The following is a 25,546-nucleotide window of genomic DNA, read 5'->3' as shown; positions in this document are numbered from 1 at the left end:
TCATCGTAACCTCTCTATCAATAATTGTCAACTACATCTAGAGAACTTACGCCCAGGCGCCAACAAGACTCATAAGAAACGCACCGGCCACGACTAACGCGAAGGCGCACACGCGACGCCGGCCCCTCAGTATTCGCCAGCTCTCGTCCGACAAGAGGTCTTCCGACAACAGCTCCACCAAGGAGGCAAAGGTCAAGAGGCCCGCGGATATGGCATTCATCACGCCCACCAGGATGAGCCCAACCTCGGACTCGGGGCTATACGCCGATCGCGCGGCGAGCCCGATGGCTTGACCAACGGGCGTGGTGCAGCCGTAAGCAACAGCCATGAAGATCGGCTGGAGGCTCTTCTCGGGCCATTCGATGGCGGCGATTCTGGCTCCGAGGGCGAGGCCCTCGAAGGTTTCTGGTGACCAAGGTTAGCCATTCTCTGTTGGAATGCAAAGCTAGAGTAGGGAAAGTATGCTTACGATGGAAGGCGATGGCGATGAGTAGGACGACAAACTCGTTGCCGCCTATTGACACGCTCAGGGCCATCCCGATGAATACGCTATGGAACAAAATGCCCATCTCCAGAAGGACGATCTGCATGATCTCCTTCCGGTGCTTCTGCTGGTCGCTGAGCACCGTCAGCGAGCTAGTTGGGAGCCCAGCCTCCGCGTCCTCGGCTTCCTCATCAACAGCTTCCTTGGGCGGTGATGCGCCATCATCTCTCCTCGCGGACGCCTGGATAGCATCAATGCTGGCGCGATTGTTGATATTAGACAGCGTGCGCCCAATGCTCTCCGAGCGGCCGACGACCGGTCTCTTCGCCCGCACCTCAGAAGAGGCCGCCCTCCTCCCCGCTGGACCCCCTGGCAAGTTCTCCTTCTTCTTCTCCCCTCCTCCTCGCCACCCGCAGGCGTCCGCCGCGCGGGGTGCAGGAGCATCTCGATGACGGTGACGACGAAGATGCCGAAGAGGGCGATGGCGCCCGGCATGGCTTGGAAGTCCTTGGTCCAGAAGCGGGACAGGCAGGGGTCGCCCAGCAGTGTGAAGGCCGTCGGCAGCAGGTGCACGAAGGCGGTGGCGATGAGCACGCCCGTGCCGAAGTGCCGCACCGCGAAGAAGAAGGTGTCTGGGATCCGCAGCCCGGGCAGCTTGACGACGAGGATGGGGAAGGCGCAGGCCGCCGACGACACGGCCAGGATGATGAACAGGGCCCCGACGCGCAGGGGCAGGTTGTAGCTCGCGGCGTCGGCGCCGCCAGACTGGCAGGATGCGCGTCGTTCGAGCGGCGCATGCAATGTCGACTCTGTCGTCGAGCTGGTCGTGGCGGTTTCGGGCCAAGCCCCTCCGAGGTGCGGCTCAGCGCCCAGGAACAGATCTTGGATCATAGCCAGGGGCCGGCCACTCAGTAAGGACGTAAACACGGCTGACATGGCGAAACTCGACAAGAGCCACGACGCCCACGAAGCGCGTTCGGGCGTCCATAGCTTTGCACCGGGCGCGACACGGTTGGCAATCAACTGGTGATGAGAGTAGTCATGAAGTGTTCGGACTTCGTTCCTGGAGTCGCGTCGCTTCTCCATACTCCATTGGCCCGATTTCTCGTGCTCGAATATTGGGAGCCCCATTTCCACTGCGGTCGCGTCACACACTGGCTGAAAGGTTGATAGTGATTCCTAGGTGCCAAATCCTCCTCACCTCAAATACTTCGATATTGAACTTGAATCCATGCAGCCAGACAGCTGGAAACTACCATTACGCGTAAGCCGATAAGTTGTTGAATGTGGAAAACATTTATGTGAAGACCTGAGACTGCCGATTCCCGCAATTGCGGGTAAGGGGAACTTGTAGTTTCTTGGCGTTGTCGTCAGTGAGTTGGATCGCCAAGAAAACGGTTGCCGAATTGTTCCGAGACCTTTTTGATTTGACAGTATTGCCGACCAACTTCGGGTTTCTTGCCGAGGATAATAAATATTCTGATCGGTTCTGGACATGACTGTCCCTTCGGGGGGGTTGTGAAACGGAATATGCAAACCAGAGCCGCATGGTTATATTGAAAAATGGCCATGTTTAGGGGTTTATCCTTATAGTGTCACACACCTATGACCCGCCTGCCGCCGTCAGCCGGGCCCGTGGCGGCCGAAGTCATCGTTCGTGCCCCAGTCTAAACAAGCCATTTGCTCCATCGAGTTCGGTTACAAAAAGCTTAGCCAGATGAACCTTGTGGGAGACCAACCGTGCGTTTAAGTGCTATGGTCAGATACGAGTTAGTGCACGAAAGGCCCTCTCTACCATGAGAGATCCAGACCCGCGGACCTTTGGGTGACAACAGAGCCTCTCGTCAAATAGCCACAGCAATGTGCATTTCTATTACTCCATTGGCTAAAGCCCCCAACCCGTCAACGGGGTTGCTGCCTTAATGGAACCACCAATCAAAGGCATCGGCAACCTCCAAAGACCACTTCGTACCGAGTTCAATCTTGCCATGTCGATCACTGTTGACAGGAAGGCCGTGCTTGCAAGTAGGGGGAAATATGACACTCAAGAGTCCACGCACCATGATTGGTGGATTGACTGGGCAGTTATCTATCAGCAGTGTCAAATCTGAGGAAGTCTGTAGGTACTTGATTGTCCATCATCAGCATTACGAGAAAAAGCAAATGGGATAAGCAACTCATCAGTGGATCTCAGGGTGACTGACAGCAAGGGCTTTCCCAAACTTAGAGAGTATTCTATGGCTACTTAGGGGAGATGACGCATTCCTCATGGGCCGGGACAAATCCCATTGCTCAGGTGTTCGACTTTGCCAATGTGACCCCGGTCTGGGACTACACGCTGGGAATGGCGGAGCAGGTCGCCGCCGCCGCCAAGAAACCCCTGTAGTTCCCCGAGACGGGACGGCTTTCGTCGGGCCAGAAGTGGCGCCACGACGTACTGGCAGCAGATCGGCTGACAGCCCTTATTTGGGAGGCAAAGCTTATGGTGGAGAAAGAGGTGAAATATACCTATCTTAGTCTGTCATCTTCGGACTGGGGTGCCAACGTGCCGTGGCTGGAGAGATGTCTTCTTTTTTCTTGCATCTCCGATGACACGTATCCATTGACTAGACTAGCTGTGTAGGCACCAATGCACTAACATAACTGGTTGGGTTTTGCAAGGATGACCTCACAAGAAGCCTATAGGCATCGCCGAATCAAAGGCAGATGGTGTGGACACCATTCTCTATGGACTTTGGGGCTAGCCACTACTCGCAGTATTATAGTGCCATTCTGTCCCGTGTCCCAACACTGCGCCATCAGAACTTATGTCCCGTGTCTTAAAACTGCATCATCGTAGTGCCTTAGTTCTTCCTGAAGCAGCTCGCGGCAGATGACTTGCAGAAAGCAGTTCTCACGTGGTAAACTATGTCATGGGTGATGAGGGACTTAAGTGCCTTCCTAGGAGTAGCTTCTTGCTCCTGATTCTCATATTCAGTATCCTAGTTTGTCATTCATCAAGCACCAAATAACAAAACATCTGACGCTCCAGACGTATCTTTCAAGTATTTGACCATGAGCTGCTACCAGGGCTACTTGTCATGGGTAGATGCGTGGATGAACGCCGATCCTATGACCCTGCCAGCCCATGGCGTGATCTCCGAGGAAGATGCAAAGGCCATTACGCATGGAGAAGCCAGCAAGCAAGTCCTGTACAAGGTCGTTGCAAACTTCCACCATGACCCCCAGTCGCGCATCCTCGGCACTGAAGCCAGTATGCCTTCAAGCGACGATACAGACCTGCTCTTTGGTTCCTATGACCCTCGGGTAGACTGCTCCTGTGAAGGCCTGAGTCCAACAGCGCAGACGGTTGCCATTCAGGATGCCAGGAGTTTCTCCGAGGGCAAATGCCACGCCATCGACCGTTTGTGGGAAGCCGTCGACACGGTCACTGCAAGGTCTGATGAGTGGTGCGGTCACGGATTATTCACAACAGCGGACCTGCGAGTAGCTGCTCAATCTTTGGTCTTGTTAAATACCGACACAAGACCGCTTGCGAAGACGTGCTTCTCTACAACCGTCGATGAGATCCAAGCCCCTGACCGGAAAGTGAGCCAACTCGTCGACTCCTCCCCGGAAGAGCACCGCGCCAGATTCCCCACGTTTGAGCAAGTCAAGTTATGTTCAGACGCCAAGTACTTCATCTCCATAGCCTGCGGTGTTTCGAAATGCGACGGGGGCTTGTCCCGGGCGGTTACTGATGCATCCAACGACATCTTGATTGGCGACTACGCCGAAGCGGCTGACGAGCTGACGTTGAAGCTGATGTCAAAGTCGGGCGCTGCTGCACTCGCCTTCCTGAAGCTTTGCCGGATGGCCAGCACCATAGACGGATGGCATCTCGATATCCTGGCCGCCTCTTCGATCCATTTCCGCGTCCTGTCCTACTATAGAGACCACGCGAGACCCCGATTGCCAGGTGGGATATACGGGAGCCACATGAGCAGTCTGCTGGGACACCGAATCATCGACCTTGCTATCATACCACCCATAGTGACTGCCTCCCTTGCCACGGGTGAACGGATCGATCATGATCAATTCCGCCAACTCTACTACGCAACTGTCTTACTCAACGACCTTATCGATCTCCGCAGCGACGCCATGCGCAAGCAGCGGGAAAACCCTGTTCTCAGAGGAATGACGGATGACATGTGCGGATATCTCAGCAGTCGGATGAGAGAATGCATCGCTGCCGTCACACAAATGGTCACGAACAGCCAGCTCACCGCATTGGTAGCCCTGGGCTTTTGCAACTGGTTATTTATGGCGTCCCACCATAAGGTATACGAGGTCATCGCCGGCGTGGAGCAAGTTTCCGGTGTCGAGCCGTGTGAGTATGGGGGCATGGAGGCATACAACAGTCTCCTTGCGTCGTTGGAATCGTTCGGCACATGTGGAGACAATACCCCAAACGTCAGAATGACGCGAGCGGAGTTGGAAGACAGGTATTGCCGCAGCCGCCTGTTGACTGAAAGTCACATGGCTTGGCTTGCTGATGCGGCTCGGATCTTGCTGCATCCGCATAACTTGCGGCTCATTATCGATGTCGGGCATTATAGGTGGACTGGGAGTGTAGGGGATGTGAACTATTGTCCTTGATATGATATATCCTTCAATGACTTACAGTCGTTATCGGGCAGAATTCGTTGGTGTCGTAATTTCGGAAAGGAGTGAGATCTGCTCCTATTGGCCTGTCATTTTCGGAAGGCGAAGAACCAATTTGTGACAACTTCAATCAGGAATATCGATAAGAGATTACAACCTGATTATATGTGTTTTGTATCTACTGGCTGGCTTTTGGAAACTAATGCATGCAAGTGTGTATGCAACTTGGGTTTCACCAAACAAAAAGCGCCTTACAGAATGCCTCGAGAGCCCACTAGCAATGTCCCTCTCCCCATTTTCTCTCCCCATTTTCTCTTCTTATTTCTATCTTCCCATTCCTGTCCTCTCAGTTCTCTCTTAACATTTCTCTCTTTTCTTCTCATCCTGCACTTTATCAAAATACGTGGGAACTTTTCAGGCCTCGCAAGATGTCTTTCTCACCTGCGTTTGGCTCATTCGGCGACTTCATTACCTTAAGCATCCTAATCAGGGACATTGTGAACGCACTTAGGGACACTCATGGCTCGGTCGACGACTACCGTTCACTGGCTAAAGTGCTTCACACCACAGACAACGTGCTTAAGCATGCGCATCAATTGTTCGAATCGCACCCAGCCATTCCTGCTGTGCAGGTGCTGCATGAGTTCGCACAGAAAACTATCAAAGATTGTCAAGACGAATTGACCTCTTTCACGATACGTCTGAGCAAGTACAAGCGCTCGCTGGGGAGTGACAGTGGAAACCGTTTCAAGAGGGATTTCCGGAAATTGTTGTGGCTTACGGAAAAGGACGATATCAACAAGTTCCGCAACAAGCTCGATGCGTATAACGGGTTGATAATCATGATGATAACCATGGCAAACAGGTGAGCAGTTCAAAAGCCTAAAACACTTTATAATTGCGAAAATCTAATTCTTTTAGTCGAATAATCATTGTCAATGAAGAAGCAAGACGCAGGGATGCCACTGTCTTGTCAGACACCAGTCGGCAGATACTACAGGCCGGCCAGCGCATACTCGGCTCCATTCACACTTTAAGCATCGTTGTGCGTGAGGGGGTACAACAACTCGTGCAGCTTCAAATGTTCATCTACCATGATTTTCAAGCTCGGCTTCAGATCCTGGAATCCCACATCGCGAGGCCTCCTGCCCAGGGAATGTTCACCCTTGAGGACGCTTTTGGTCGCCACATACAAATCTCCCTGACACTTGCTAGCTCATGGGAGATGTTCGACGACATCATGATTGGGCATTACAAAAGGCAAAGGGGGTTCAACCGGGTCACTCGGAAACGATACGTGCTGCAAGACCACCGCCGGCGTCGAGAAATCCGCCACGACATGCCTTGGCAGTCTGCCATGCTGCCTGGATCCCAAATTAGCATGAGCATCATTTGTAGCTCCCAGTCAGAACCGGAATCTGGACATCCTCTTCAGAGCTGTCCAAACTGCTCCAGCACGTCAACGGAAGAGACAAATGAAGGGACTCGATGGTAATCCACTCTATATATAATTTCGCGATCTTTTTTGGCTAACGTTTTATTCAGTACTAGGTGTGACTTGATATTCACCAGGGTCACCGAAGTTGGGAATATCGGCACAGAGGCGCCTCAGCATGGAAAAAAGCATGGCCCTCAATGTGCAAATTGTAGCCAGCCCACGGAAACAGACGATTCTGATGACGAAGACACCTCAGGGTTCAAGAGAGTACAACTAATCGCCAAAAGGCTTAGGCGGCGACTACCCGTTCGACCTGCACCAAATCCACCACTTACCCTACTAACACGAAGTCGATCAACCTGCCGCCGAGGTAGATCAACAAATAAATTTTGCTGCAATTGTGCTGACAATTCGTATTTTAACCAAAACCGCTACGGCGACTGGGTTTGTGAAGGTTGCGGTCATTTCAAGGATAGTTATTATTGAATGGGCTTTCGTACGATCGTACTGGTTGGTTCAGGTGTGGTTGTATTCGCGCCGCGGCCACCCACGTACAGTAGCGATGTGGCCCGTTTGCTGTCGACACGTAACACCCCGAAAAAGGGTATTTCTTACCCCTATGTCGGTTATACCAACAGTTGCAATTGTAGTTCTTAGCTGCGATACGTGAGCATGGCCTCGTATCAATAGTCAAACAGTGGGGGATCTCATTATTCTTTGCGCAACAGTGTGATAAGATACGCATATTGATACTCTTGAGAATATTGTTTTAGAGTACTTAAGCAAGCTATATTTAACGTCCCTCGGAGCCTTGAAGTCTCTTTTGCTAAATTTCGCTAGGCAAGTAGAGGTACTGCACCAGCTCCTGATATGATACTCAGGAAAGGATACTTTAGGCATCGTCTCAGTCCTTAAGGATCCAGGAAGATATGAAGCTCAGGACCGTATTTACCATCAGTTTTTGATCACTTGCAGAATCCCCGTGACCGATTGGATCAGCCCGAACAAAAGTGCGAGGGAAACCCCGACCACGACCATCCAGAACTGCCACCAGCGCTCCATGTTCCGTCGGTCGTGCCACCATTGCCGTAGCGTGGCCGGCCCCGCTGTGTCGAAAGTCTCTGCGACGAGCATCAATCGGTATTGCCAGTGGCTGTAATGTCCCTTGTCTCGTGAAGCCGATTCGCGATACCGAATGTTGGCATCGAGGCCATTCTGCGAGATCTGCTCTTCGAGCCAGGCGTTGCATCCTGCTTGGCTGTGCGGGACAAGGAGGCTGATGGTGGCGAGGGTCTCGTCGAAGTATGTGGGCGGAAGCAGGCCCCTATGAGTATCTTCCGGTCAGAGATGTTGGTCTTGGTCAATATGGGATGCTCTCTAACCTAGGCAGCGAGTCTTTCAGACGCTTCAGTACCGACACATGATGGAACATGTATACCAATGTGCCTGCGGTATCCAGGTGATCCAACAGTCTGTTGGTCCACACGATCCGGTACCCAGCGATTTTCTCCATATCAGCCGCGTTCAAGTAAGTTGAGAATTTCCCGTTGCTACTGTCGAGCTGTCCCGAGCTGTTGTTGCTAGGCGACACTGTGATCTGACTTAGCACGTCCTGCAGGCTCTGGCTTTCGAGCCATGGCTGGCTGTTGTACATGGCGTACTTATCCATCGACATGAGGACTCGGATGTTCATCAATAGCCACAGCTGCATTGTCAATTCCAAAGACGCGGAGACTCTGTCTTTATCGCTTCCAGGGTATGCCAACTGTATTTTTGTTTGCAAAACAGCAAGCTTTTCCGTGAAATTTCTGGAAACAAGCGTGATAATCCACACTACGTCGTTGTAGGTCTTGACGACATGCTCTTCAGGATTTGTCCCATCAAGCTTTTGTCGGACGTACGCGAAGTACGCATCAAAGTCTGTCACCGGTAAGGCTCTGGCAGTACTATTCGTGGGCCAAATGCAATCCAAAAAGACAACCCTCGCATCAGGAGGCAGCGCGTCAGGAGCAAAGAGCGGCCCCTCGAGCAGTCTACTCGATTGAGCTGGTGTAGTCATTTCACTGGTTGTATAGCATTTCATGACCATTTGCTAAAAGGAAAGGTATTACCTTCTAGGGTTCTAGAAAAAGGCTGCGCTTTCAAGTTTTTCTCGCGCCACTTCAAGTGTTGTTACCGATATTCCGCCCAACCAGGACGCCTGGTCAATTTAGCCGCTGCATGAGCAGCGACCCCAGCCGTCAGCTACCCCGAGATTTTCGATTCGTCCCAGCACCTGAGATGCATCACGTCTGTACTGATCCTTTGGGCTACGATAAGAATGGCAACGATTGGAATAACGTCTATGGTGCCCACGGTGCATACCGTGTCGACGTCACCCGGGCTCGCCGCCGTACCAACAGCACAAGAGGCGATAAAGAGAGGAACGACGAGAAATGCGACTGCAACGAACACAATAACGGCGACCATAATGGAGACGGGCATGACGCCAACGGAGACAACAGCGACGAATACATCTGCGACGAATACGACAGCGACTAAAACAATTGCTGCGAGTACTGCTGCGGCGGCAAACACGACGGCCACGATTACATCGGCGCCAAATACAGCGATTGCGAGTACAAGAGCAGGAACAGCGACACCAATGTACGAGTCGACAGAAAGTACAACGCCAACGAGCACGGTGGCAACGAACACGATGGTCACGAATACAGCGGCGTCAAATACGACGGCGTTGATTACAACGGCAGCATCCATTGCTGGTCGGCTCAAGTACCCAAGTACAGATCCGATATATGCACAATCTTTTGGCCCTGAAGCTTTTCGTCGTTCAGAAAACCGCCTGAGCGGTGTCATCAAGTATGAAATCATCTTCTGGAGAGTCACCGGACTCGTTGCCGAGAAATGGGAGAAGCTTTACAGACCACTATGCACTTTTATCCAAGAGAAGTTCCCCGAATGGCTTACTCAAAGACCTAGGCGACAGCCGAATCAACGCACCGGGAACGATTTTCCAAGCTACGTGCTTGATTGCTTCCTCTTAGGACTTGACCAGGGTCATGCCAGCCCTCACGTGGTCATCATCAGTCCAGAGAAATGGTTTCGTAAGATTATAGGGACCCGTCTGACCCAAAGTGGTTTATTGTGGCCTGACGGCTTTAAATGTCTTGGATTGCCAGAAAGGATCGAAGCAATAGCTGGTAATCGGGAAGGACTCGAAGAATTCGAAGCACTGCTGAAGAAGAAGAAGTTCGATGTTCGCAAGACCTCCAGGAAACCATCAGCTAGCATACCCGCAGGGGTTCTACATCGTTCTGGTCGCAGAGACAGATCACTTGCCCGATACAAAGCACCTCCCTGGTTCCGTCATTTCCTGAATCCTTATGAAGCTACAAGTCAAAGAGGTAGCATTGCCCAGGGGAGTGATGGGGTGACTCCAATTAGCAATAGTGGCTATCGCCTTGTGTTGCGAAAGGAGCTGAAGCTGGTCCATGGCACTTTCAACGGAATCGGAGTCGAAATCAGGGAAGCCGACCAAGTCCTCAGCGAAGCTACCTTGGGCGGAGTTGTCAGACACAATGGCAAGGTCTATGCCATGACTGTTTGGCACGCCTTTCTACAGAAAGATGAAACGGGAGCCAGTTTGGTGGCATCTGAAGATGGCAAGAGTCCAGAAGAAGACACCATTGAATTTTATGACGAATCAGTGGAAGACTTGGAGGAGCTTTTCCCAGATGATCCCAAAGGCGAGTTCGACGAGGGAAAATCGTGGCAGACGGATCGATCACACTTGCAAATGAATTCAAGGGCCGCAGCATTACAGATCGCCCAAGAAGGGAACCTCGGTCTTATAGTGCCGCCTGAGAATGGTCTGGATTGGGTTTTGACGAAGGTCCCGGGTTGGGCCAGGAATAAGACCTTCGCCTCTCTTGACAACAGCAGGAGCGACAACGATCTCTTGATCCAAACACCCCTGGAAACGAAGGGGGCAACTCTTGTTTCTGTCGCTATATTGGGGCTTCCTCAAAGTATGCGGCCTCAGCCTGTGCGTGTCGCCCAGCCCACTTCGTCGATCCCAGAACCGGGTGATTGCGGCTCATGGGCCATGAGCATCCGGCATGGCACATATCTTGGGATGGTGGTCGCATGGTGTCCCTCGCTGCGCGATACGTATCTACTCAATATGGAAGACATATTTGAGGAGGTATATCAGCAGACGAAAGTACGCCCCAACTTCGACGACAGCCGCCCTCTGATATACGGCGACGGCCCCTTTTGAGTCTCAACTTCTTCAAACATTCAGCGGAGGTTTATATACCTATAGCAGTCAATGTGACAAGAATAAAGTTCAATTCGTATAGTATCATAAACTCATCTATCTAACTCCTAATAATATAGTTAGAACGTATTACTCAAAGACAATACGCAAGACGTCCTGAAGCTCAGGGTATCGGCGGGTGCAAAGGAAGCTTCAATGCAGCAGACCAAGTCAAATCACTATATGCGTCAAGTCCAACGATCTCAGTTTTTTTTCCCGCCCTTACGGTTCTTCCTCCAGCTATCGATACCGTCCTGCACCATGCCCTTGCCCTCATTCGCCTTCCGGCGACCGCGCTCCTTGACGCGGTGCTTGTCCGCCTCGTCCTGGATGTCGTCGATGACGTCCTTGCCGACACTGGTGCCGTGGATCCAGTCGAGGAACCCCAGGGCGCTGAAGTTGCCGCGCCCGCCGCTGGCGTAGTGCGTCGCCGTGCGCCGCGTGACGCCGCCCATGACGATGCCCGGCACGGCGCTGTACCCGGACATGGCCAACGTTTCTTCGATGGTCGTCAGCAGCGTGAAGACGAAGTACGTCAGCAGGTGCGGCCGCACCACCAGCGCCGGCAGGTAAACGGGCGCCACGCGGTGTAGCACCAGGGGGAGCGGGTGGTCCGCGTACGCCATGAGCGCGTAGGGGGCCCCCGCCGCCGCTCCAGCGCGAGGACGTGCCGTGCGCCCAGCGGTTGTGCAGGGTCGCCGCCGCGCCGCCGAGCCGGCGCGAGTGCAGCAGGTCGCGGTGAATGTAGTACGTCAGCACCTCGCGCGCGGCGTACAGCGTGGCGACGTGCTTGATGATGTGCCAGGGCAGGGGCAGGGTCGTCGCCGTCTGGAACAGCGGCTCCTGGAGGAGCATCGTCGCACCCATCGACAGGCCGGCCTGCACCGCGGTGACGACCAGCAGGTTCGCGACCGCCAGGCCGACCTGCCGCGCGAGGGCGGCGGCGTTGCGCCGCGGCAGCGACGCGGACCCGTGGAACTTGATGGTCTCGGCCAGGCTCGGCACGCCCGCGTCAAAGAGCAGGAACAGCAGCGACGGCAGCAGCCAGAAGACGACGCGCACGGCCAGGGTGCCGACGAGCTCGATCTTCAGGGGCGAGTGCGACAGCACCAGCGTCGTCCACGTCATGTAGAAGAACAGCAGGTTCATCGAGGTCGACCATGATGTCAGCATGGGCGCCGCAAAGTACGATACAATGGGCAGGGAGAGGATGACGTCCATTGTGGGCGGATGGGCTCAATTTGAGATGGAATCGCAGTTGGGTAACAATTCAATAGGAATAGCTTTGCGCTTCTTCGGAATGGTAAAATCCTATTGACAATTGCATGTGGAATATGACTTACCATCTTCATTTACTCGGGTGCTCTGCGCCAGCCTTGATTCCCATTTTCTCCTCGTCGCAAAATGACGTAGCGATTTGGACAATGACAGCTGTCGATGGAGACATTGCTCACACCCCTGCCGTACACGCAACGAGCTGTGTGCATATGGAGCTGCTGCTCCTCGATATCTCAGGAGGAGCAACAACTGCCAGCTTGAGCCTCGAGGAGGCGGGAGAAATGTAAATTCCATAAAGCTCGTCATGCGAAAGCGCGCATGACTGATTGAATAGTCACTTTTGGTGAAAAAGGTAAACCCAAAGCATCATGCATGCAAGTTCCCTGACTAAGTTCTGGGCCAGGTAGCGAAAGGCACAACAGGCATTATCGATCGTGAAATGCCCCTGTGTAGATCCGAAATGTTTCAACGAGCGATCGATTCTTCCCTTTCTATTGCCAGTGGTGGCACTCAACCACCCGTTATTGATGGGAGCAATCAATGAGCAACGTCCAGTTCCCCGGCCACTGCTTTCTTTTCCTTGCGACTCTGGGCGGTTGGTGGGTCCCGTACGGCTGTCAACGGCAAGCTATAGCAGGAAAACACGGACTATATTTGAAGCTCCTACCAGCCGCATACCGGTACCGCTACCGAGAATATCGACCCGTCAGCCTGGATCTGGACGCGGAACACGGACTTATCCACTCAGAATACATCACAAACCGACCAGAAGCGCATTCAATTGCGCATATCCGAGGATGGGCTGCGTTGTCGTAGCGATCGAGAGCGCAATATAATCATGCACGTCTTGGTGGGTGGGGCTTAGGCTTTTGATTAGAAGTCGAGGCATGTCTTATACGTCTGCACGGCGGCGTTCCACACGTCAGATTTTAGGGGGCGTTGTCTGTCTTGGCCGACTCGCAAACATGGGGTAGCTTGCTGTCCGAGCAGATAAAGAGACGAACGTGACTCCCCGCCGTGTTTCGAGCGGGCAGAATACCGCACAGAGGAGGCATCACTTGCGAAGTCACAATTGCCTTGACCGTTTTGACTCGGACCGACAAGATCGACTTGGCCTCGAGCAAAGTCTTGCAAGCATGGCATCGTTCGTTGCATGCGGTGAGACAGCAGGCCGTTCGAGTATTCTTTCTTTATGAAGGATCACCTGATCTGGATGCAAGACAAAACAGGAGAAGGAGAAAATTCAAGCAGGATACAACTAAGCGAAAGCATCATGAATTATCTCCAGGCGATGTGTGTTTCAATATGCTTTATGGTATGTAATGGTCCTCCAAGTGCAGAGCGTAATAAGAGAAGAAGAAGAAACTCGCATGAGGCATCTGCTAGTGCAAGTGGGGGGATTGGTCATGCAGGGGGAGTTTCTGTGCAGCTCAACTGCACTGGGGACATGGTTGCATCACTGGCCCACTGCTGTCCGCCCAGGCCCCAGTTCTGTCCCCATCCGTCTTCTAGGTCTCCTATTCGGACACAATCTCCAGGGGGGCTGGCCTCCAGGGTCTAGAGGGTCCGGGACCCCCCTCGATAATTGATAAGGGACTTTTTCAATTAATCCCCTCCCCCAGGTTGAACGGGCGATTGGCGTTTCGCAGAGTCCCAACTGCCAACACTGTTCTTGCAATCCCTTGTGTGTAGAAAGGCTGCTTTTCGTTGAGCATCCTGACATCCTTCGAAAGAATGAAGTGCGTGAGCAGCCACATTCTCCGGCCACCCGTCCTGCGCTTCCAAAGGAATTGCTGTGGTTACAGTCTCATTTTAAAGACGGGCGCCCGCCCAGCGCACTAGACCAACTGAAGACGCCGCACGGAGCCCCCAAATTTTAAGCACAAGAGAAAGAGATCTGCGTGCATACACACTACGGCAGGTCATGTCCACCTGCACCGACGGGGCCGATGTCACTTGCTCGCATAACTGCTGCGAGGACTGTGATTTGACCGATGGAGAGATTGGCCCGGGGCAAATCACAGCTCTCATCACCATCACCGCAGTTTCTTTTCCCTTTCTCCTCTCCTCCTCGCCCTCTCTCGTAATATGTCCGTAGTAAGACCAATGCTTCTATTAGAGTGCGCGCAGAGAGTCATGCTGCCATACCCCAAAGCTTGAACTGGTGTGCCGTGTTGCTGCAAATGGACTGACTTTGAGTGTCCTCCAAACCAAAACCAACTTCCGACGACCAGCGTGCATGCGTGCATGCAGATGCAGGCCTACATTACAATTACCGCCTAGGTTCTGTTTGAGGAACACCCAAAGTTTCAACATCACATCACTGCTACATACCATACCGTACCGTCATTACCTACCTACTTACCACTTACCTAGCTCTTCAGGCCTGTCTCCCTCGCCCGTCTCGCGCTCTTCTTATTATTATTGCCATCATCCCGAGGCGACTCCACTCGCAATTCGGAAAACCGAACCAGTTGCGCGCCGGCGACAATCTATAATCAGCCCGGACTTGGTAGTTTAGGTTTTGGTGCCTGGCCTTTGCCTGGATCGATCTTGGCCGACTCGCCCGAACCGAAACAAAGTCGCACTCGACTTACCCCAACTGCAGGTCGATCTATTTTCAATTAATTCCGCCCGCAGCCAGCGAGCCGGTTGCTTATTGCAGCGCAGACGCTCGCAACCTGCGACAAAAGGGAAACAGGGAGCTCCATTGAAAAAAAACCGTCACAGGTACTACTCCTACTACCTGGTAGTCAGGCACCCTCCTGGTAGTCTCCGTCACACCTGAAGAGTCCGGCAGGCTACATTGGCTACCCGCCCTCCAAAGTTCCAATTAGGCAAAAATCTGTCCGGTCCTTACGTACTTGCACACGACCGAAACCGTACCGTCGCTTTGTTTGGCACCGCCTTTGGTTCGCGCCCAGCCCTGCGATACTTCCGGACGAGTACCCTACTGTCAGCAACCAGACCAGGTGCCAGGCGCCTACAAGGTATTGTCGTCTTGCCCTGTCGTGCCCGACCCTTCGGACGGTCGGCTATCCGGACATGGACTCGACATCATCGCAGTTCAGCGCCCCTATCCCTCGATATAGCAGCAGTCACAGCCAGACCCGCCACCAATCCCGCCGCAACAACCTGTCCCTCGATCCGTCCTCCCTCCACGCCCACCCCCGCGGCCATAGTAATGCGGCCGATGACAGCAATCGTGTCACGGTACAACCTGCGTCTCCCGAGGTTATCTCGTCCCTAATCACGAGTCTTTCCGTCATCTCCAAACCTGCCAATAGCCTCTTCGACGGCCCGCCCACCCTTCCTACGCCCGTATCGCCCAACGACGGCAGCTTCGGCATCGATTACAGCGCCTTCCATTCCCCGCCCCTGGGCAGAGTGCAGGAGGGGATTCGTCTCGACGAGCTCGCCGCGGCACCGCCCATTATCCGCACATCTAAACCTCCATCCGGCCTCTCGGTCTTGACTGCCCCCAAGTCCCCTCGGTCACCAAGTCGCGACGTATCGGGCGGTTTCAGATCACTGTTGCGATCATCACGGCCGTCTTCTCGTGGATCCGAAGTGTCGGCATACGATGACACACGAAGTATAGGAAACCTGTCCATCGAACGAGGTCAAACTCCCGAACTACAAAGGCGAGCATCGCAGGACAGTTGGGGTCGGAAGACTAGCCGGAACCAGTCGAGTGCTATGTACACGAGCTCCAGGGAGCGCCTGCGAGCCAGTTCAGCAGAGCGCAAGCGTGCCAACGTCGCAGCAGTCGGCGACAGCCCTGGTGCCCTATCACCATCCAGCTACAGGCCAGATCCGTTCTTGTCCGAGCTCTCGATCCGAGAGGAGCCAACGACTTATGAGCATTTACCAGTTCGCAGCTCCTCCCTCGACAACTACCACCAGACCTTCCCTTCCACGATCCCCGCCCGCGAGTCCTCCCTCCGAAAGACGGGCTCGAATATGAGACGCACCTCACAACGGCGATCGAAACGCGAGAACGAGGTGGGCATCAACGACAGCATCCCAGAGCACGAAGAACACTACAACAACAGGTCGCGAGACGATTCGGCACCGGCGCCCATTGCTCGCCGTCACCAGTCCTACACAGACGTCGAAGCCGAGAGTCGGAGGAGAGACGACCACCTGAGACCAGAAATGCCCAGCCGGTCCACTACAGCGGGAGGCCGCCATCCTCAAGAGGTGAACTATACCCTTTCACCCCATGCTCTATCCCCCGAGGACAATATGGAGGATGGGGCGCCGTTCCCTTCAGTCTACTCAAGTCGACGACGTAGTGCACGGAGCACGGAACGGCGAAAATCAGGACGCAGCACTCCTGAACCCAGAGAAACTCTTAAGCCGAAGCGGAGCAGCTCCGCATTAAAACGGCTGTCTGGCAACAGAACCCCCGAGCCAGGCGATCGCCGCGCCACGACGCCCGACCCCCACGTCAGCTACGAAAGGCCAGAAAGCGCGGATTCGGTGGACGGGGCGGTCGAGTCTTATCTAACCTCTCCGAGGCTGTCACAGAAGATTAAGCATCCACAGACTGGGCGAGTAATCTCGTTCTCCGAAGTTGGAGACCCAGATGGCTCGGCTGTATTCTGCTGCGTTGGCATGGGACTAACGCGTTACATCACGGCCTTTTACGATGAGCTTGCGCTCACACTTAAGCTGCGCCTGATCACACCAGACCGTCCTGGTGTGGGAGACAGCGAGGCTTACAATGATGGCACTGCGACGCCATTAAGCTGGCCTGGTAAGTACAGCGTTGGGTGACACTGTTGCACTGCATCTTGCTAACCTTCATTGTAACAGATGACGTATACGCGATATGTCAGGCTCTGAAGATCACGAAATTCTCGATTCTCGCTCACTCTGCAGGTGCCATCTACGCCCTCGCGACAGCCCTCCGAATGCCGCAACATATTCGCGGCCGAATTCACCTCCTAGCCCCGTGGATACCGCCATCGCAAATGAACGTATTTGGTGCTTCGCAAGCCATGCCCCCTACCAACGCCATACCGACTTCGCAGCGCATATTGCGGGCATTACCTACTCCTTTCTTGAAGGCCGCCAATAGCTCGTTCATGTCGGCCACTAGCAGCTCCATCACCAGCTCGCTGCCCAAGACTCCTCGTTCCAAAACCAAACGAAAGTCGGCGGCAACTGTACGGGACAAACGTGACTTGACGGAGGGGCTAGAGAAAGAAAACCTACCGACCGACCTTTACTTACCACATGGGAAGACCTCGCCACCTCTACCGACGGAAAACATGGACCAATACAGGCCGAACCCCAACTTCAACTCCCCCGAGAACGCCATCTTGGAAGCCGCCGCCGACGCCCTGGCGGACAAGGAGCGGCAGCTGAACTACGACACGCGGCTGACGCACGCCATCTGGGACCTGGCGACGACGGGGGCGAACCCGGCGGTGGACCTGCTGGTGTGCCTGGAGCGGCGGCACACGGTGGGGTTCCGGTACGTGGACATCACGCGGCCGGTGGTGATCCACCACGGCAGCAAGGACACGCGGGTGCCGGTCGAGAACGTCAAGTGGCTCGGCAAGATGATGAAGCGCTGCGAGGTCCGCGTGCTCGAGGGCGAGGGCCACGGGCTCATGGCCAGCGCTAACGTCATGGGTACGGTGCTCATGGAGATTTCGAAGGAGTGGGAGGATTGGTTGAGGGTTACGGGGACGGCGAAGCGGGATGGGGAAGGCAGGGAACGGGGGAGGGGAGCTCGCGCGTGGGGGGGAGGTAGAAGACGAAATCATAGCTTGGTCGATGGGCTAGGCTGTGAGAGATCGGTGTGTAATACTGCGGTGAGGAGCATTGGGCCTTGCCTGGCTAGCCTTGGACGGACGTCCAACTGGCGGAGGCAGCCATGTGGATCTGCCTGATATTATTCCTCGCGCACCATGTGAGTTTCCAAATGCGTGGCTATTATATTGCTGCTGAGAAAGAGTAGCTGGTTGCGGTGAGCCCGGGTTGTGGCACCCGCTGTTGACGATGATATCCTATGTATGTGGAGAGAGGAGAGTTTTGTACGTATGAGAAGTAGAAAGTAACGTAGCCACGAAAGGACTACTCGTATTCGTAATGTACTAATGCCATTTCACTTCTATGTGTTTATGCACGGGTCCGATACGTCTTCCTCGTATGCGATTATGTTGTGTGTTCGTATGCGTGTGTGTGTGTGTGTGTGTGTGTGCGTGCGCGTGTATGGTTGAATTGAAATGAAAAAGGGGTGAAGGGAGTAAAGGAGGCAGGCAGTTGTTCATTGAAGCGGCTGTACGCGGCTTGAGCTGTCGTGAATACGTACTTGTGCGGCTGTAAGTGGGCTGGGGCGGAGATGAAGAAGAGTAATAAAAAAATCAAGGGGAAGTGCAAGAAAATTCAATCGACCTCCTGAGTTGCTAAGACATAAACCTGAGAAAAAGCGAGATCCAATCCATCCATCCACGTCGATGCTAGATTCGGGACGGGTAAGCCGTTAGGTAAGAGTAGGCAGGCATGGGGCGGCGGCGGTGTCCCCCTGATCACGATTCACACGATGAGGTGGTGCATAGGGGCGGGAAGCACCGACTGAGTTCACGATCGAATGTTGGTTTAGGATCTTGTTTTGCACATGTACACATGTACAGGAAAGGGAAACGAATTAAAGGGGATCCATTACGCCACACCTCTAGAGGCAATCCGATGCGACAGAGCCTCAAGTAGCCGCGCGAGACAAGACAAAACGAACGAACGAACGGACCAATCTAGGAGCTCGGCCCGCACCCGTGTCTTTGGGTGACCTGACGGGCCAGGCGCCGGGCCTGAAGAGCTTTGCAGGTTTCTATAGAGAATGGCATTCATTGCACACACTCTCTCGAGTTGCGCTGCGTAGAAGCACAATTGACTAAAGCGCTGGCGCTTCAGACTCTGCTTGATTATATTGGCGCAAAATACGTAGGATTGCATTCTTTTTTGAAACCAATTCTCTCGCTTTGGTAGTTGACGGAGTAGGCCGCCATGGAAGGACGTCCGCGAAGCCCCCTATTGACCACAGACATGTGGCTGGCTTGGGCCACGAGGTCATTCAATATGCAGGTCCAGACTCACTCTCGCCAGCAATGCACTCCCGTGTCGAAGTTCTAGCTGCGTCGCGAATTGTGGGCTTAGGTAACAAAGAGGTGGGATTGCTGGTTATTAAGCCGTCAAGAGCCGCGCCCGTGTAAGTGAAAAGACTCGCAAAAAACCAGCTGGGGCGGACGGATCCGGGGGAGGTCTCCATATTTTGGCAAGCCACGAACGAAAACTCGAAAACTCGAAAAAACTTCGTCTGAGTCTGACGCCAACGTAACGCCTCCCCCGTAGAAAATTTCGAAACCATGGTTTATTTCGGTCACAGCTGTCACCGGCTAGCCCAGATCAAGATGGTAGGCCTGGCTCGTGGCTCCAGGCGACGCCCGCGATTGGTTTCGTGGCCTTGGAATGTCTGGGAAAACTCAGAGGTTCTAGCAGTTAGGGGGTGGATTCGACCCATTTCAAGCCGATTCTAGTGCGCTCCATTCTCTGCTACCCGAGCATATGGAGTGAATGGACAGCGATCGTCACTCCATACCGTCACTTACACTGACAAGTGTTTTCAGCCCTGTGAGTAACGAAAGGAAGTTTTTTCTCTGGTTGCTGCGCTATTTGCGGGCTCGAGGCCGGGATCTTCAGGGTCGCCGAGGCCCTGATTGGCTGGCGCTACAAGGTACCTGTGCCGAAAGGGGTGTTAGCGACCGTACAGACCCGAGACGAGCAAATGTCCGTCTACCGCCAAAGCCTGGTTTTTCCTGTTTCCCTTTACCGCCGCCCATTCACTTGGCTGGTCACTGGGCCTCGTCGCATAGTCACCATGTCGTGCCACCTTTTACGTAAGGGCCCCGGGGGGCAGCTGACGAAGGCCTTGCGCCCAAACCGAAACCAGAGAACCCCGTTTACCTAATTCCAAGCAAATTTTTCATAACAACAATACGACAAAGGGGAGATGGCGAGAGCATGTGTACGTACTCGTGGACTGGCGATGCGAAGGGGATATAAGATGGGGTCCGCCATGGGGAAAAGTAGATGATTTAGAAGGTCCGAATCATCATCCAGCATCAAGCATCATCAACAGATCAATCGCATCTACACAAACACACACTAGCATCTTCAACTACTTATATCTCCGAAGTTCCATCTTCCTTATCTCCCTCATCCCACCAAAACAGCCAATCCCCGAGCTCAGCTCCAGTTCTTCTCAAACATCACACCACCTGCTTATCTATCACCAACCAAATCACTCTCCAAAACCAACAAATCACAATGCCTGCCGCTATCGCCGCCGCCAACACCACCAAGACCGGCTCGTCCGGCAGCCCCAAGGGCCTCTGGTCCACCATCAAGCGCGCCGCCAAGGAGCACCACCAGTCCGTCAACGCGGCCTACTCCACCTTCTACGGCATGGGCACCGCCGGCATCACCAGCCAGAACAGCAGCCGCGCCAGCTCCGCCGCCGCCTCGCCCGTCCACTCCCAGGCCGCGTCGCCGCACGCCTCGCCCCGCTCCTCGGCCGAGCACAAGAAGCGCGTCCGCGCCCAGCACGAGAGCCTCAACGCCTCCGTCTGGGGTCTCTACGGCGCCAGCAACGCCCGCTAAGGCTTTTCGCTTAAGCAAGCACGGCAAGCTGGCTCTTGTCACTCTCTGTCACTCTCGATATGCTCGCTCCTTCTGCTGGAGTGAGGATGAAGGGATGGCACAACAACTCTTGACATTCGAATGATACCCAAAGGGACTCCGACAGGTGGTCGGTCGGTCTAATGGAAAGGCGGTAATATTGGTGGAAAATAATAGCATGGGATTGGATACAGTAGCGGTTTGCTATGTGTAAGGCGTTGGGGATACTAAAAGAAAGGGGAAAGCAAGCCGCTGGGGTCAGAACAGCGAGATGGGCGACACGTGGGGTTCGCCATGATTTGGATAGAATAATCGTCTAATTGAAAGACAATTAATATTTTAACTAAACTTCTGACTGATATCTGTGAAATTTTATTCACTCTTGGTTTATTATTATACATGTTGTTGATTCAATTGAAATCGTGTAAGTCAAGTCCTGATGGATTGTGCTGACTAAGAAAAGGGGCAGGTCGCAATGTGGAGGCCACTTTACCACCCGAACCTGACAGAGGAGATCACGTATCCCTTCTAAGTGTATCCATCCAAATATTTCTTGCTTTTAAACCTGGTCTTCGTGGTCATTCTAATTGAGAAAAAGTAAAAGCCACAGAAGATGGAACCCCTTTTCGACTCCAGAATGGATCATTCAGTAGCCTGTGCATCCGACTCCTGGAATGTTGCACCTACCTGGGACACAAGAAAACCGACCAGTTTCGACGCATCGTCCTCATCCCCCAATGCCACCGAAGGACCAACTCTATTGTAGAGCGGGAATTCGAAGAAGGACGGAAAGAAACCAGTATATTTCCGATCTACAATCGCGTTGATTTTCAAGGTAACTGGGTTCACAAGGACATTGTGTTGAGACAAGTCGTTGTGGCAGAAAACATACTCACTTGATTTTGAGTCTCGCAAGTACCCTTCGTCCTTGTTGGTTAGTTTCATTGCCCGATAAGGGTAATAACAATTCCCGTGAGCCTCCCAATGCGAGTTGACACCAGCGTCTTGAGTGTGTCCAAGTGGCGTTGAAGCTTTGCTCGAACAGTGTCCTTTTGAGTCTTTCCGAGGTCTGCCATGTTGACCCCATTAATATACTCTGTGATCAAGTAATAGGCCTCGTCGTCTTCAAGATCACAGTAGACAGCCGGCACTGGAATATCGGTATGTTGTCGGATGTATTGCATCAGTCGAGCAATAGCTCGCTACCTGCCTTGCCTTCTGCCTGCGGGATTTTAGGCAGCGACCCCGCATGCAGCATAGACACGATGTCTGAGCGGATTGGCTGAGGGACGCTAACGGAACATCCAGGTATTTGCGGAGCCTGGCGTCCTCTTGATATTTAAACGACAAGGACTAGCTGACTGTAACTTCCTTCCTCCGCAAGATATCTTCTTCTATCCTATTAGTAACCTAATTTTGAATATCTTATGAGTAAGTTCATAATATTACTTTTAAAAAGATTCTTTATCTAATAAATAAAGAATTAACTATAATACTTATTAGAGTATGCGTTTTAAGAGATGCGTAGTCTGTCAGACTATATCTAGCACAACTGCTCACCAATGTCTCTATTGTGGTTCTACTCAATTTATTGAGACACAAGAAGAAGCGAAGGGAGAAAAGAAGGAGGGAGAGAAGGGAGAAAAGAAGGAGGGAGAGAAGGGAGAAAAGAAGGAGGGTGAGAAGGGAGAAAAGGAAGAAGGAAAATAGCAAGTTCCAAACAGGATAGATTTGCTTTAATAGTCTCTAGCAGGATTGGTATGGGGTGCCAACCGGCCAACGGTCCAAAAGACAAGCTGTTCTCCCGAGCTTGGGAGCACCCCCGAATCCCACATTATATACCGACGAGAGGGGCCAGACCAGCTCCCGGCACTGTGTTGTGACAGTCTCGGGCAGGAGCTACGGTATATAAAAGGTGATTTGACCCGGAATTAGAGGTTGGAAAATATTGAAAATACATCTCGTGCTCTACAACATCTAAATAATCGTAATAGTCTCAATGCTCCAATCTTGTACCGAGAAATGACCCTCATCCCGGACCTCGAACATGGCTACTCGTGTGTAAAATGCTTTGCTTGCATCTTTCCTCGTCAAGATCAACCCACGAACGATACCATGATCGTTGCCGGCTCGTCCAATGGCTAGCAAGACCAACTCCAACCTCATCATGAACAGCATAGGATATCCATCGACAAAGCCCATAAACTCTTCTGCGCAATCCGGCCAGATAGTCAAAGCGGGCCCGTCACCGTCTTGTATCTCAAGCCCGGTCTGGGATGACTCCATCCGGACGTTCTCGGCCCCCGCCACCACATGCCTCCACTCAGCGGCCCTTTCAGTTTGATGGATCCGGTGGCCGTTGTTGTCCCAAATCCTCCCGTGGCATCGGCGCTAATGACCTCGAAAGCTTCAACAACAACTTTGCTTTGGATAATCACCACCTTGTTGTCGAGCCCGGCCCATGACCAGGATGGTGTGCGGGCGTTAACTGGCCTTTGACACAAGTCGCCAAGTGAAGAGGTAACCCGCCACTGTAAGAAGGAGGCCAGTCTCTCGTGGTGCCAGAGGCCGGCAAGATATCGCACGCCAGTGATGCGTTGCAGCTCTGCTGCCACGCCACCAATTGCCGCCAGGCGGTCTCCCGGAAAGGTTAGCTTGAGGGCGGAATATTTGTAGACAATAGCAACCCAGGAGTCAAAGATGTCAGTTTTTGACGTCGGGAGGTTTCGAATGCCATTAGGGTTCAAATACATGAAGAGATTGTAGGCTCTGGGTTGCATGTCGGCTTCCGAAGTCGCATCCACTATTTCGTTCGGCGATAGAACGGTACGGCCGCTGTAGCCATTGGTACACGAGCAGGTCCAGCGTGCGGTCCGCCAGCCGTACTCCAGAAGCCTTGGCGAGAGCAAACGCTCTTGGAAGGCCCAAGCACGTACGCTCAGAGGCTCGGGGACGGGAGGGGACCACCACATAAAGGAGTCCAGGTAGGCAGTCCCCACCCTACCTCTTGGAAGATGTAGCGGAACCTTCATTTCGCTATAGTCCGCTCGAGAATGTAGAAAGCCTTCTCGAGACGAACTTGCCAAGGACGCGCAGATAGTTAGGGCGGCATTCTTATAGATGTTGGGCATCTGAAGAATTTCGTTCTCTAGGTCAGCGGGATCATCCTGGATGATGCATAAGCTGTCAATCCACATGTAGCGGAAACCAATCTTGCGAGCAACTTTGAAAGAGTCCACGAAGCCAGCTGGAATGGCGGCAACGGGGACTATCCAACCGTGGGAAGAATCGAATTTGGACGATGTACAGACGAAAGTCTGAGGCCCACCCCAGCAATATGAAAGGCACACATATGCAGGAACATTGAGACCGAAGGTTGGCATCACTGTGACACTTTCACAATCTGAATGTTCGCCGAGATCGATTAACCTCGTTGGTCTGAAGGGAGAACGATCCGTGTCGTGGATACCTCGGACGCAGTTGCACGATGAGATCCATTGCTGTATGCCACGGGTTGTTTCTGCAGAGTCAACTTCGAGGCTAAAAGCCGGTAGGATGTCTGCCGCATCGTCACCTGCAGTCTTGTCAGCTTATGGAGGTGGATTTATAATTGCTGTTTATTACTTACCGGTGTAGGTATAAGCATTGAATCGAGTTCCCGTGGCTCCGTTTCCGGAGTCAAAATACGCAAAAGAGTGTATTGGGTCTTCCGGCTCTGGTCCGTGGTAGAATGGAAAGAAAACAAGTCGAAATGGTCTCTGGCCCATGCTCTCCAGGAGATAATATAAGCGCTGCTTTGTGCTGCTACAGCAGGAACATCGTGAAAACAGATGTGTCTTCAGTAGCAACCACCAGCTCCGCTGTTTGTAGACAGAAACCAACTCTTTGCATAGCGAGCAACCGTTCTGGGATGCTTTGAAAACCTGGCGGACTGTGTAAGGCAATGGCAGTCGAGACAATCCATGTGGTCGCGCTTCAGGGCTGTGGACTTGGAGCGGTACCTCACAGTGGCGGCAGGAGTGGGAATAAGAAAGACAGGTCTCCGACATGGATCGAAGGAGATGGTCTGTGGAATCAGCCATTCTTGTGTTCCTGCTGGCTCGTGTAGAGCCTCTGGCGACACTCGTTGTATGTCAGCGATGGGATACCTGGGGTGGTTAATCTGCTGTTAACCCCGCAGATGGAGGCCGCCATCACAGATAACCACGAACCAACACCAACATGTGCAAGGGGATAAGCCACTATAACTGCTTGTGGCGTACGCCACACCAAGCCTTACTTCTATAGCACGGATAAATACCACTGCATTATGTTGGATAGAATATTGGTTGACACCGGTGGGTGTTCACTCACTCACCATACCAGCCAAGCTTTTAAGATCTAACGTCGACGCCTTAGCTTTTGATCAACTACCGGTTTCCCCGCCCGTAAAAATAGCCCAAAGAACTGGACTCCATAACTTGTGGCCGAACCTTGTCCCAAAAAACACCACACGCAACCTCAGCATTCGTCCAATTGACACAAGAAACTTGGAACATCTGAAGTGGGCTTGATCGGTTGCATTACAGCCAGTCAGCTGTTGTCGATTGCTGGATTTGGCTGGTCGCAGCGACGAAGCACCCCGATTCCACTTTGGGAATGTAAACGTCATGACGGTGTATCTTTGGGCGACTTGACCAGGGCAAAGATGGGG

General features: G+C 53.1%; 10 protein-coding genes across 10 annotated transcripts; 5 read left to right on the top strand and 5 right to left on the bottom strand.

The window, feature by feature from the left end:
* Nucleotides 1–46: 46 nt before the first annotated feature.
* PG998_013156 (Zinc/iron permease) lies at nt 47–1,615 on the bottom strand (the record flags this gene model as incomplete). The annotated part of the gene is made up of 3 exons (XM_066879972.1): nt 47–405; nt 470–844; nt 895–1,615. The coding sequence occupies 3 exons, from the start codon at nt 1,613–1,615 to the stop codon at nt 47–49; spliced, it is 1,455 nt and encodes a 484-aa protein (XP_066724111.1).
* Nucleotides 1,616–3,538: 1,923 nt separating this feature from the next.
* Nucleotides 3,539–6,623, top strand: PG998_013155 (uncharacterized protein; the record flags this gene model as incomplete). The annotated part of the gene is made up of 4 exons (XM_066879971.1): nt 3,539–4,968; nt 5,547–5,993; nt 6,050–6,177; nt 6,235–6,623. 4 exons carry the CDS (start codon nt 3,539–3,541, stop codon nt 6,621–6,623), a joined length of 2,394 nt encoding a protein of 797 aa, XP_066724110.1.
* An 897-nt stretch (nt 6,624–7,520) lies between these two features.
* PG998_013154 (uncharacterized protein) lies at nt 7,521–8,277 on the bottom strand (the record flags this gene model as incomplete). Its single annotated transcript, XM_066879970.1, has 2 exons — nt 7,521–7,890; nt 7,949–8,277. The coding sequence occupies 2 exons, from the start codon at nt 8,275–8,277 to the stop codon at nt 7,521–7,523; spliced, it is 699 nt and encodes a 232-aa protein (XP_066724109.1).
* A 509-nt stretch (nt 8,278–8,786) lies between these two features.
* PG998_013153 (uncharacterized protein) lies at nt 8,787–9,107 on the top strand (the record flags this gene model as incomplete). The annotated part of the gene is made up of 1 exon (XM_066879969.1): nt 8,787–9,107. The coding sequence occupies one exon, from the start codon at nt 8,787–8,789 to the stop codon at nt 9,105–9,107; it is 321 nt and encodes a 106-aa protein (XP_066724108.1).
* Nucleotides 9,108–9,264: 157 nt separating this feature from the next.
* On the top strand, nt 9,265–10,845 carry PG998_013152 (uncharacterized protein; the record flags this gene model as incomplete). The annotated part of the gene is made up of 1 exon (XM_066879968.1): nt 9,265–10,845. One exon carries the CDS (start codon nt 9,265–9,267, stop codon nt 10,843–10,845), a length of 1,581 nt encoding a protein of 526 aa, XP_066724107.1.
* A 242-nt stretch (nt 10,846–11,087) lies between these two features.
* PG998_013151 (uncharacterized protein) lies at nt 11,088–12,105 on the bottom strand (the record flags this gene model as incomplete). Its single annotated transcript, XM_066879967.1, has 2 exons — nt 11,088–11,383; nt 11,439–12,105. The coding sequence occupies 2 exons, from the start codon at nt 12,103–12,105 to the stop codon at nt 11,088–11,090; spliced, it is 963 nt and encodes a 320-aa protein (XP_066724106.1).
* Nucleotides 12,106–15,207: 3,102 nt separating this feature from the next.
* Nucleotides 15,208–17,968, top strand: PG998_013150 (uncharacterized protein; the record flags this gene model as incomplete). Its single annotated transcript, XM_066879966.1, has 3 exons — nt 15,208–16,924; nt 16,984–17,914; nt 17,962–17,968. The coding sequence occupies 3 exons, from the start codon at nt 15,208–15,210 to the stop codon at nt 17,966–17,968; spliced, it is 2,655 nt and encodes an 884-aa protein (XP_066724105.1).
* Nucleotides 17,969–20,502: 2,534 nt separating this feature from the next.
* Nucleotides 20,503–20,835, top strand: PG998_013149 (uncharacterized protein; the record flags this gene model as incomplete). The annotated part of the gene is made up of 1 exon (XM_066879965.1): nt 20,503–20,835. The coding sequence occupies one exon, from the start codon at nt 20,503–20,505 to the stop codon at nt 20,833–20,835; it is 333 nt and encodes a 110-aa protein (XP_066724104.1).
* A 660-nt stretch (nt 20,836–21,495) lies between these two features.
* On the bottom strand, nt 21,496–22,037 carry PG998_013148 (uncharacterized protein; the record flags this gene model as incomplete). The annotated part of the gene is made up of 2 exons (XM_066879964.1): nt 21,496–21,780; nt 21,819–22,037. The coding sequence occupies 2 exons, from the start codon at nt 22,035–22,037 to the stop codon at nt 21,496–21,498; spliced, it is 504 nt and encodes a 167-aa protein (XP_066724103.1).
* A 1,047-nt stretch (nt 22,038–23,084) lies between these two features.
* Nucleotides 23,085–24,236, bottom strand: PG998_013147 (HET-domain-containing protein; the record flags this gene model as incomplete). The annotated part of the gene is made up of 1 exon (XM_066879963.1): nt 23,085–24,236. The coding sequence occupies one exon, from the start codon at nt 24,234–24,236 to the stop codon at nt 23,085–23,087; it is 1,152 nt and encodes a 383-aa protein (XP_066724102.1).
* Nucleotides 24,237–25,546: the final 1,310 nt, after the last annotated feature.

The sequence above is a fragment of the Apiospora kogelbergensis genome (genome assembly GCF_038363985.1).
Source record: "Apiospora kogelbergensis strain CBS 113332 chromosome Unknown utg000009l_segment0_segment0, whole genome shotgun sequence".
In the NCBI taxonomy this organism is placed as follows: Eukaryota; Fungi; Ascomycota; class Sordariomycetes; order Amphisphaeriales; family Apiosporaceae; genus Apiospora; species Apiospora kogelbergensis.
The sequence above is the reverse complement of the archived record's forward strand: the minus strand, read 5'-3'. Positions and strand labels throughout refer to the sequence as shown.